The 11,865-nt window shown below is 37.2% G+C and overlaps 1 protein-coding gene across 4 annotated transcripts in view; it reads right to left on the bottom strand.

Moving 5' to 3' along the window:
• Window positions 1–344: 344 nt before the first annotated feature.
• The window catches only part of ncoa2 (nuclear receptor coactivator 2), a 128,910-nt gene continuing 117,389 nt past the window's right edge, over window positions 345–11,865 (bottom strand). For 3 of the 4 annotated variants that reach the window (XM_048174183.1, XM_048174182.1, XM_048174185.1), the window contains exons 20-22: window positions 9,600–9,777; window positions 8,237–8,429; window positions 345–3,625 (exon numbers count right to left, since the gene is read on the bottom strand). In XM_048174183.1, the coding sequence (XP_048030140.1) occupies window positions 3,611–3,625; window positions 8,237–8,429; window positions 9,600–9,777 (386 nt within the window). In that variant the 3' untranslated portion in view covers window positions 345–3,610. The remainder of the gene's footprint in view (window positions 3,626–8,236; window positions 8,430–9,599; window positions 9,778–11,865) is intronic. The other variant, XM_048174184.1, reaches the window with a different exon arrangement.

Here is an 11,865-nt window from a genome sequence, read left to right as displayed (position 1 = left end):
ATCCATATATGGATATAGATATATATCCTATAGGCTACTTATATCATATTATATGAGTCATAAACATGGAGAGGATAAATTAAAAAAATATCCATATTATCTAACAGAAAGAGGTGTTAGTAATGGTCTTTTCTGATATTCTCTATATTAAATAAGACATCATTCACTCTTATTTTGTCTTTAGGTTTTATAATGCATTTTTTTATATATATATAGGAATAAATACGTTTTGTGGCATTAACAGGTTGCCAAAATAAGTCTTTCCAACGTTTCAAGAGCTTTTACAAAGATATCTGTGCATCATTTCCTCTGTAAAACGGAAAACATAAGCCATGAGATGATTATAAATGTTGCAATAACAGAATTCTTTATTTACAATTCAATTTGATTCAACATCAAATAGCATCAGCAAAGCCATATTAGTCGACAACTTGCATAACTGTATTTAAATTTCTCTCGGTATATCTAACTTTGCATAAAAGGCTCACACTAAGATTACACACATCGATGCGGATGAACAGAGGTGTTTATGTGACCACAACTGGGGGAAAAAATACATCTCAGGAGCGCAACACTGTAAGCTTTCTCCAAAAAGTCCTTATAAATTACATATTGCTTCGATTTCCCATTGCATCATCTTCATTCTCACACATAACTGAGAGGGTAAAATCAGGACTGTACAAAAGAATAAAACCCACAACTGATCACAAACAAAACATGGAAAATGAGCAATATCGAGACTGGAGGATAGTGAGGGAGAAACAGAGAGAGAGTTCTGTACGTATCCATTGATGAGCAGTGATGAACTGGGTCGATCCTGTCAATGATTCGCTATACAAATATAATACAGACAACTTTTGTAATATACAAGACAGTAAAACAGATCTAAGGCAATATGCTAAGTTATAGCATTTCAAGGTTGTTGCATTTAGCTCTAAGAAATTGGCAGACTATACAAAACACATTTAAAGTCTCAGAAAAGAAAAATCAAAAGGTAAGGTAAAGACAACTCATTTTTAGGAAATTCAATAGCCGTTACAACTCCATTGATTTACTTCTTTATTTTAGGACAAATGGCTCTTTTGCACTAGCACTGATAAAAAGTCTAGAAAACTCTGCACCACCTTCACATCATGGCTTATATTTATTTCAAAATCTTGACAATCTTTGGACTTTGCAGAGGGTAGTGGTACATGTGCGACCTCAAAACTGGCTTTTCTCCAATATGATAGTAGCTATAGATGCGTATGGATGTCAGTCCTTGTTCAAGGCATCCAACATTCATCGAAATTGTGATAAAAAAAAAACCTTGGAATAAATAAGTACTCGTTTTAGTCGACAAATGCTAGCGGGTTTATTGAAATCGATTATTAAATATCCCACACGAGAATGCAGGTGTTTCTCAAAGGATACAGAAGGTTTTGAATGGTGGGCAGAGTGACGCTTCACCCCAAACAATGTGAAATCAAACTTGTATTTACAGTGTTCAAAAGGAAAAGCTAAAGCTATACCAAAACACCAGGTATATTCGTACACAACCACGGCACCTTCAGCGAATAATGACAGAGCTGGTCGTCGCAAACTTCAGTTGCTGCTGGTACATACAGTATATACTTAAAAACATGTAGGCCTAGTACTTCTTCTTTTTTTTTTTTTTTAAACACACCAGCTTAAACACAGATGACATGGCGATATTTTCAGCGAAAGCTAAAGGCTGACAATCTAACCCCGATACAAGCTGTGTGCAGACATGAGACGAAAACAAAATGAAAGTGGTATGTCTGTGTAAGTCTATCAATTCAAAAGGCAAGGAAATTTGGCTTCGTCCTCAAATAGGCTAGAAAACAAGGACTGTATTGCGAACATTAATAGTTTACGTGTTTGTAGTGACCGTTGATCCAAATCTGAACCGTTGATCCGGATGTTTTGGAGACGGCGAACAATGTGTGAATGTAGGAATAGCCACGTAAAACATCAATGCTTCATTCATTTTTTTTGGCTACACCAGAACTAAAACCTGCTTTCACTGAGGAACAAGTAGATTTGGACATCTCGTTTTTGTTTTTTTCTCAAAATAGAAACCACAATAAAAAAAATCTGTCTTTAATACTGAGTTTTAATCGGGGAGCAAAAATGTGTCTCCTGAAAAGTCCTGTACAAAAATTACAAAAGAAAACAAAAGAAAACCTCAAGTAATAGTTATTGCTTGTTGTCTTTTCTTACACACACTGCTTGTACCTATTAGCATCTGGCATGAAGCACGTCACTCCACACAACAAAGAAAGCACGCTTCAGTGTTGAGTTTATGGCTGTGTTGGGTTCCTCCGGTGGGGCTCCCGGCTAAAGGCTTAGAAGCAAGCGAGTATCTGTACACTGTACACACAGCACCCTCCCAGACCCCCACCCAGGAAAGAAGAGCCACCGCACCCCAGCTCCCTCTCCTTAGTACCACAGGAATCAGCACATCCTCATCTTCCCGCCAAACGAACACGCGTGGCGCGAGAAACTCCGCCCTCGTTCCAGAAACCGTTAAGACTGGACTTTGAGGGGAGGAAGGAAGGGGAAATATATTGGGGGGGGAAATTAAATATAATACGAAACAGATTCCCCCCCACCCCCAGAATTGGTATTTACAATCTACCAGCATTTCATTTGACTAACCACAACAAAATCACCTTCTCTCTGAAACTACTGGACCGAGGAAAATAAAATCCATAGGTATGTTGAACTTTTTCTTCTGCTGAGGCATTTCGAATATGCACTCGAGTGATTTTCCTCTTTCTAACTGATGGTTCGTAAAGAAATCTACACTTTTATTTTAAAAAAAGAAACTATACATTAGAATAAAACTTAATTTAATACACAATAAACCTCTTGACTAAATGAAGCTAATTTTACAAACCATCATCTGGATTCTCATAATCTATGAAGATGCCATTTCAACATCATTCTATCTTTATTTGCACTCTGAAACAAAAAGAAAACAAAAAGGCAAAGTGGCTGAAATTTGAGCGTGCATTTCAAATGCAGTATTCTTGCCTGTTTTGGAACGTCAGATTGGAAAGGAGTCAGAGAGAAAGATGGTTGGGCAAAAGAAGGTCTTCTTAAGAAGAGCCAGAGGAAGAAACGAGAAGAAAGACAGAGAAAAAGAGAGGGGAGGAATACATTCATGGGAGACAAGGATTCCGATGCCACTGAGTCTTTTCAGGGGAGACCTAAGTCACACTACGGTGAATGCAACGGAGCAGACTGACGGAAAGGGCTTTACGGTGTAAGTACGAGACAGAAGGCCGTGCTCGACTGAGGGGGTGGGAGGGGGGGCTCTAGGTCCAGAAGATCAAAGTGTCCGTGTGTGTTTGTGTGTGTGTTTGAGAGAGAGTGAGGGAGAGTGTGTCCGTCCCCTCCGAGCTCCAGTACCCCTGATGCATCCTCTAGAGATGTCCAGTAGGGGGCAGTAGACAGGCTCTCTAAAGACCCGTACGGCCCCGATAGCAGCTTAAATAGCACAGCATCACTCCAAACTCTCCTTGATCACGCTGCAGCTGAAAATCACTCATGAAACATCTTCATTAAACTCGATTTACTGCATTGTGATGTCATCTGCCCCGTGTCAACAATACTTCTGCTGTGGAAATGAGAGAGAGAGAGAGAGAGAGAGAAAACTGGGTCTTAGACTTGACAGTGAACATTCATAAAATGAAAAACAAAAAGGAACTTGCATTTTTCACAGAAATCATTCATTAACAATAATAAAGTTGTAAATAACTTGTTTAATATGTCTTAATAGGTAATAGAGTACCTCAGGGATGACGTTTTTGTACGCAAAACACGAAAGCGAGTTAGCATTTTAAGGCCTACCGGTTTCATCGCCCTAAAGTCTATGGGGTTTTTGAATGGGTTTTTGCTAAATTGCCTGAAATAAGGTCTGTGGTTAACAAAGCCTCTAAATATTTTCACGTTTTGATCTATGACACAAAACACACCAGTTATAACCCGCTTGTGATTTTTTAAACCTTTACTGTGTCTTAAAAACGGCGGTAGCAAACAAGTTGCTTCCTTTGGCGGGGACTTTAGATGTCATCATGACAAACAGGATATTTGGACAGCATTTCTCATAAAAAAGTGGATAAGTATTCATACACAGCGCAGATCATAATCAGCGAGCATGTTTTTAGATAAAGTTTGAGGAAGCTTGGTGTTGGTGACGTTGATCCGCGACCATGGTGTGCTGTAGTCCGTTTATAGCCTACTGTTAGCTTTTTATATCTGACGACTTTATTTAGGCTTCAAAATGTATGTTAAGGTTATCTTGATAGACACAACGTGTAAGTGTCATAACCCTTTGTTAAACACAGAGCTTATTTTTTGCGTTTTTCCAAAAGTCTATGAGAAAAATGCACAGGCTTTCGATCGAGGGAACCTGTGCGCCGCTAACTTCTGGGTTGGTCTACAAAAACGCGTCATCTCTGAGCTGCTCTATAGAGTGCTGCAAAAGATGATGTATTTTTGTAGGCCAACCCGGAAGTTAGCATCACCCTGGTTCCCTCGACAAAAACCCAATAGGATTTTTTGAATGATAAGCTCTATGATCAAACAAACCTGTCTGATACTTACACATTTTGTCCATCAAGATAATTTTCACAAATTAACACATGAAGTTTAAAGCCTAAATGCAATTGGCAGAAATAAAAAGCTAATCTTATGCTGTCAACGGAACTAGTCGTTCGACTTCAACGTCACCACCACCAAGCTTCTGACAACTCTTTTAGTCTTTAATAAAAATTAAACATTTTCCCTGAAAGTTTGAGTTAGAATAGTTTTCTAGAGCGCAAATATAAACAAAAATGACAGTTCAAAAATTAAAAATGAGTAAAATCCTGAGTGGGGTATTTTATGTCGTAGAATACAAGGTGAAAATATCTTGAGCTTGTGTTCACCATATAGCTTATTTCAGGCTTTAAACCAAAATCCCATTAAAAAAACCCATCGACTTCAGGACAATGGAACTGGAAGTGCTAAAATGCTAACACGTTTCTGGGTTTTGGCCTACAGAAATGTCAACCCTGCAGCACTCTATAGTGATGTCTGCAGTGCTGGAGTCAAGACTACAGTTCCTACAGCATGCATCATGGTATGAATTAATCATGTGAACTACTGTTTTGTTGTTTGCTGGCTAGTTTAGTGGTGTTGTTGTGTATGCTTTAAGTTATGCGTCATGTGGTGTTCACTGCATATCTGTTCTTAAATATGTGGTTGTTGTCACTGAGCACATTAACATACACACTGATATATACTGATATATGCTGATAATGTCCTAAAAATCAGCTAATTGAATTAAACTGTTGCCCGGTTTACATGCAAACCAATAACCTGGCAACGCAAGTAAACTGCATTTATAAGACTTTATTAAAAAAAAAATCAGTATTTTGACTGTACCACTTCTATGAGAAAACATTTTTACAATTTCTTGGGTGAAGAAAGAATCGGAGTTTGTCTGGATGTGCTTAAATCGCAATAAGGACGCTGTCCTGTTACATACCACACATGCGCACTTCAATAAGATGACAGAACGCACTCTTAAGTTGTTCCAAACCTTTCTTTACTTTTAAACAGTTTATAGGGAACATCAACTGTTTGGTTACCTGTATTTTTCAAAATACCTTCTTTTGTGTTCAGCAGAAGAAAGAAATTCATACAGGTTTGGAACAACTTGAGGGTGAGTAAATGACAGAATTTTCATTTTTGGGTGAACTATCCCTTTAATGCAGGTGAAACCAGGTGAAATAGGGCTAAGGGGCAAAACATTTAGCTGTATTGATCGGTTTATGCTTGAGCCGTTTACGACCTTACACCGGTAAAAGAAAACATGTTAACGCATTTACATGACAACATGCACTATCAGCTTATTGACGAAATTTTCCCGCAATCCACATTCTCATTGTTATATGGTAGGGGGCGCTATTATGCATCTTCTGAAAGAGTACAGAATCTTCAGATCAAAACTCAGGAAAAAAAGAAGCAGAAACAAGCGATTGCTTATGCATGTTGTAGTCTTTGATTTTCTCAGCTTTTTGTTCAAAATGTTTTGAGGCTCTGTTCTTTCTTTTGATATATTGCATGTTCAGATATTTATACAACAGAATATTCTGGGGGCCATGAAAGATTTGTGAAAATTATCAAAAATGTTGGCAGCGGTAGTCGGTGACAGTAGCCTTGTGGGCAGCACCGTTGCGCTTTGGGCGACCCCAGTTCGAGTCCCAGCTCATGGACCTTTCCCGATCCCGTCCCCATCTTTCTCTCCCATTTCGCTTCCTGTCTGTTAATGGTCCTATCATAATAAAGGCAAAAATAAATCTTAAAAAAAACCTTTTTTTGGTAACTTTTTAAAAACACGCTGGTGGGGAAAGAGTTAAACATAGCCTACTTGGCTTAAAGATGTGCATGTAAACGCGCTTCACTGTCAAAGTGGTTTTTCATATTTTACTTACTGCGTTTAGTCTGAGAAAAAATATGAATTTTATAAATGAGACAAAACTGACTGTCTACAAATAGCAGTTACAATCCAGTGGATTGCGAAGCACAGGTCATAAAACCTGTGACTTGGTGGGAAGCGCATTCAATTCACTAGAATCATATTAAAGAGTCATTTTTAAAATAATACATTTTTAAAAATATATACACAAAATATATGAGAATATGCTTTTATGAGGGGGATGTTATTTTGCAAAAGATACACTGTAATAAATCATGTCAGGTAAAGTACTTTTTAAAAGCTCTTGTGACCCAGTTTCATGTACCCCTCACTAAAATGTGTTGTAATGCCAAACTTTGTGTTGCCATGAAGAGATAATTACAGCTAAGAAACAGAGAGCAATAATTCATTAAACCTCCACTAATGGCAAAATGCTAAATTATTAAAAGACTACTGACTATACACACATCTTGGGAATAAATCAGCGGACTGAGATTTTAACGGCCTGTGGACTTATAACAACACCAAGTGCACACGATCAAACTGATGCAACTTGGTTAAATATTCATACTATTTAATGAAGCTTAAAAGCTGCAGCGGACTGTGTAAAGCATCCATTTTTTTACTACATAACTAGCAAGAGTGCATCACTTAAGAAAACATATTAAAGAACTATTTTAAAGGAAAACATATTGAAGGATTCAAATGTATGGGGTCAGTAAGATTTTTTTTTTAATGTCTTCTTTAATGAAAAAAGAAATAAAGACATTCACCAAGGCTGCATTTATTTGATAAAAATTACAGTAATAAGTTACATTGTGAAATATGATTTTTTCAGGATTGTTTGATGAATAGAAGGTTCAAAAGAACAGCCTTTCTTTGAAATATAAATCCTTTTTAACATTATAAATGTCATGACTTTTGCTCAATTTAATGCATCCTTGCTGAATAAAAGTATTAATTTATTTAAAAAAAATCTTACTGATCCCAAACTTTTGAACAATATTGTATATATTTGTATATATAAAACATATGTATACACAGTAAAAAAAAAAAAGTACATTGAAAACTTTATTTAGCTTTTATTTACATGATTTATTTAGCTTTTATTTACATGATTAAACCACAGTAATGTTGACAGTGTTGCTAATGTTATAATCTGACACTAAGATTTGGTTAGATGGAGTTCAGGGAGTGCAGGAATGTGTGGTCAAATCCTAGCTGACTTATAAACGTCATGTCTGATATTTAGCACTCAGAGTCTGTCATGTCTGCATATATGATCTCTTTATCCACCTCAAACGGGCACTAATTGCCAGCGACTAATCACATCACTGTCCTATTATGTCTAGTTCTGCATCATCCCTCTCTCTTCTGCAAAATTACCCAGGATAATTAGATTAAATTATTAACGAGCTAGTTGCAGAGTCAACTACGCTATTTGGTGACCTCAGACACTTAAAATCTGACCATTAGACATTCTATGTCTAATGGTTTGAGTAAATAAATGCATCCAATAAATCTACAGTGTAACGCTTTTACTAAACTCCTGGCTGGAACATTGAGGAGTTTAAATGTGCTTCATTAGCGATGAAAACTTTGAGAGTTTGACAAGCACTGCAAAGTAGTTTCACTCAAAAGATGGGGTTTAAAAGTAGCTTAGTTGATTGTTGGGAAGAGCGGAGCTTGAATGGGTTCCCAATAGGCAATAAGCATTCACACGTTTTATAGACGAAGGTGTCACATCATGACTCTGTGTCTAACCTGTTCAGGGCCCATGTTGGCCATGCTGCCCCCAGGTCCAGAGTTTATAGAGCTCATGCTCATCTGGTTGCCCATTTGGCCCATGTTGCTTGAGTTGGTGGCCATGGGCACATTGAGGTTCATGCCGTTACCGTTGTACATGTTGTTATTGGCCTGCTGGCCAAACTGAGGTGGCGACTGCTGAGTGAACATACTGTGGAGGGAAGCACATAAAGGTTTAAGGCCTTTTAGGTGGTAAAATGTTTCCTACCTAATTGTCTTCCTAAGACAAAAGCCCCGTTTCCACCACAGGAACTTTCCCCAGGAACTAAGGACTTCGGGGTGGTACTCGGTGTGTTTCGACCGCAGGAACCAGGGTCTAAATAAAATTCCGGGTACAAATTCTCCCCTCCCCTGCTCATGAGGTAGAACTTTCGGGGGTGGGACTTGGATGCTGAACATGCTGATTGGTTGAGTTCACGCAGCATTTTGATTAGTTGACTCCACGTAGCATTTTATTTGGAGTGGAGTTTAAAAAATACAGCCGATGGGCCGACGACGAGGTTCAGGCTTTATTAAGCTTATATGCGGAGGACGAAATCCAACGGGAACTGGATTCGCACGCAGTCCTACTTCACCGGACTTAATCTTCGTGGTACTTTAGACTGCGATGGAAACGCAGACAACAACTGGTCTTGGGGGAAAAAAGTTCCTGGGACAAATTGTTCCGGGTAATTTAGATGGAAACGAGGCTAAAAAGTTCAATTAATAATTGAAAAATGTAAACAAATTTCATTGCTCACCAAAGCTGCATTTATTTGATCAAAAATACGGTTAAAAACAGTGATATCGTGAAATATTATTACAGTTGAAATGAACTGTTTTCTATTTGAATATATTTTAAAATATAATTTATTCTTGTGATGCAAAGCTGAATTTTCAGCATCATTACTCTTTAGGGTCACATGATCCTTCAGAAATCATTCTAATATGATGATTTCGTTATTATGATGAAATGTTGAAAACATTTCTCATTATCATAAGTGTTGACAACTGCTTAATATTTTTGTGGAAACCATGATTCTTTTTTTTTGAGGATTCTTTGATGAATAGAAAGTTCAAAGAACAGCATTTATAAGAAATTAAAATATTGTTTAACATTATAAATGTACTTATGGATGGTCACTTTTGATCAATTTAATGCATTTTTTGCTGAATCATTTCTTTAAAAAATAATTTTGCTAAAATCATACTTTTGATTAGTAGTGTATTTATATAGTATATAAAAATCAATAAATATCACAAATATGTCAACATACTTCACAAGCAAAAAGGGTTAAACTGAGGTGTGAGAGTGAGTGAATGTCATGTGATAAAGCTGCACCTGTTGGCATTCATGTTGCCCTGTGTCCAGCCATTCATGTCAGGGGAGGACTGGAAAGAAGTGTTGCCCTGGGCCTGTTGCATCATGGGACTCTGGGCGTGGCCCAACCTGGGAGACATGAGGGGGCTCTGAGGGGTGGCGGCACCACCGAACCCGCCATCCGACTGCTGACTCATACCTGACACACACAAACAGATGTGAGGAGACAAACCTCGGCTTGAAATAAACACACAAAGAAATCAAACATAAATGATGTAATTATTACAGTACAGCACATCATATTCACTCTCTCGCACTCTCGCATCCACATTTAGCACCCAGAAATTAATTATAATCTGTAACTACTACAGGAACACCGATTCAAAATATTCACAAATCAAAATACACAAACATACTCACAGACACACACTAGTCTTAAATGCAAACCAATTCAAATCATTTGTTTACCAAACTAATTAGCTGATCATCATTTTTAGAAATGTCAAAGCAGAAATCATATTGAGAAGTATTACAGCCCATCTCCATAATCAAAAGTGAGGAATCAGGGGGGACTGGAATCCCGTGTTAACTAGAGGGGTTTAGAGGTGTTAAGCAGGCAGTAAGGTAGAGTTACACATGCAAGTTAGTGTTAGTGGCTGAGACAGCCTGAGAAAAGAGGGGTGGGTGGGTGGGTGGGTAAAGGGCGGGATTGTGGGGTGGGGTCTGGGTCACCGCATAATTGGTTTAAAAATCAACTGCTCCGCCTCCACTGATCACCATCAGCCAATTAGTCTATGCAGGACAGACACTGACACATATGACACAGCACAGGCATAGACATGGCCACAATTATCAACAGTTTAACACAACACAAGCTTTGCATAAATGATATACTGAGCTCATGTGTTACCGAAAGATCTACTGTGGCAAAGTGCAAAGCTGGATATTCTGGGTTATGCCTCTAAATATTCCGTCTTAATGTCTGGATCGGTTGAATTCTGCTGATTACCACAGAACTTGTTCTTCAGTTTGTAAAAAAAGAATGCAAAATGCAGTTCATAAAATGTAATTCAAATGGAAGCCTAATAGGGTTATTGGGTTTAAAATATGCAAATTATCACACTATTTGTTTTTACAAACTGAGTGACAAATCATAATGTTTTTCTGTGGTAATGGACAGCATGCTGCCCATAGATATTAAGTTGTAAATAGCCTGGAATATTCCTGTAATATATTCTGATTACATGTACTTAATTTCATGTGGTGGAAACATTCAAGTGACTCTCCTGCCCTCTAGTGCCAACTTCTGCCGCAACCATTATGATGTTTAAAGGGCACTTCATAAATAAAATGTAATTAATACTACTTAACAAGCATAAAGTGCTAAATAACCTATTGCCTCACAGTACTTGACTGAACAACTACAAACAGATATTTAAAAGGCCAAATGCTCACTGAAACAGTTCCTAAAGCTCAGTTTATAAATATGAACATTACTAAACACAAGTGAATTTTGGTCTTTTGTTTTATGATGGCATCTAATCTCATAATACAGTACATAATATAATCCTGAAACTACAAATCTCTTTAAATTAATCATTTAAAATCTAAATCTAAATACTGTCATTATTTACCTACCCTCATTCATGAATGATACTATTATAGTATTTAATATTTTTACATTTTTATTTTAATATTAGTTTACCTTTTAGTAATTTTGTTTGCTTTTATCACTTTTATTTTTTTAAATATTTCTATTTAGCTTTAATTTATTTTTATTTCAGTATTAGTAATTTTAGAACTTTATCTTATTTCAGTTAGTTGCAAAGGCAACATTTCTAATTCTCATTTAAAGGGTTAGTTCAACCAAAAATGAAAATTCTGTCATTTATTACTCACCCTCATGTTGTTCCACACCCGTAAGACCTTCGTTCATCTTCGCAACACAAATTAAGATATTTTAGCTGAAATCCAATGGCTCCATGAAGCCTGCATAGGGAACAATGACATTTCCTCTCTCGAGATCCATAAAGGTACTAAAAACATATTTAAATCGGCTCATGTGAGTACAGTGGTTCAATATTAATAATATAAAGCGAGGAGAATATTTTTGGTGCACCAAAAAAAAAAAAAAAAAAAAAAAAAAAAACGACTTATTTAGTGATGGCTGATTTCAAAACACTGCTTCAGGAAGCTTCGGAGCATAATGAATCAGCGTATCGAATCATGATTCGGATCGCGTGTCAAACTGCCAACGGCTGAAATCACGTGACTTTGGTGCTCCGAA

The sequence above is a fragment of the Megalobrama amblycephala genome, linkage group LG22 (assembly GCF_018812025.1).
Source record: "Megalobrama amblycephala isolate DHTTF-2021 linkage group LG22, ASM1881202v1, whole genome shotgun sequence".
NCBI lineage: Eukaryota > Metazoa > Chordata > Actinopteri > Cypriniformes > Xenocyprididae > Megalobrama > Megalobrama amblycephala.
This window is presented reverse-complemented; position numbering and strand designations above follow the sequence as displayed.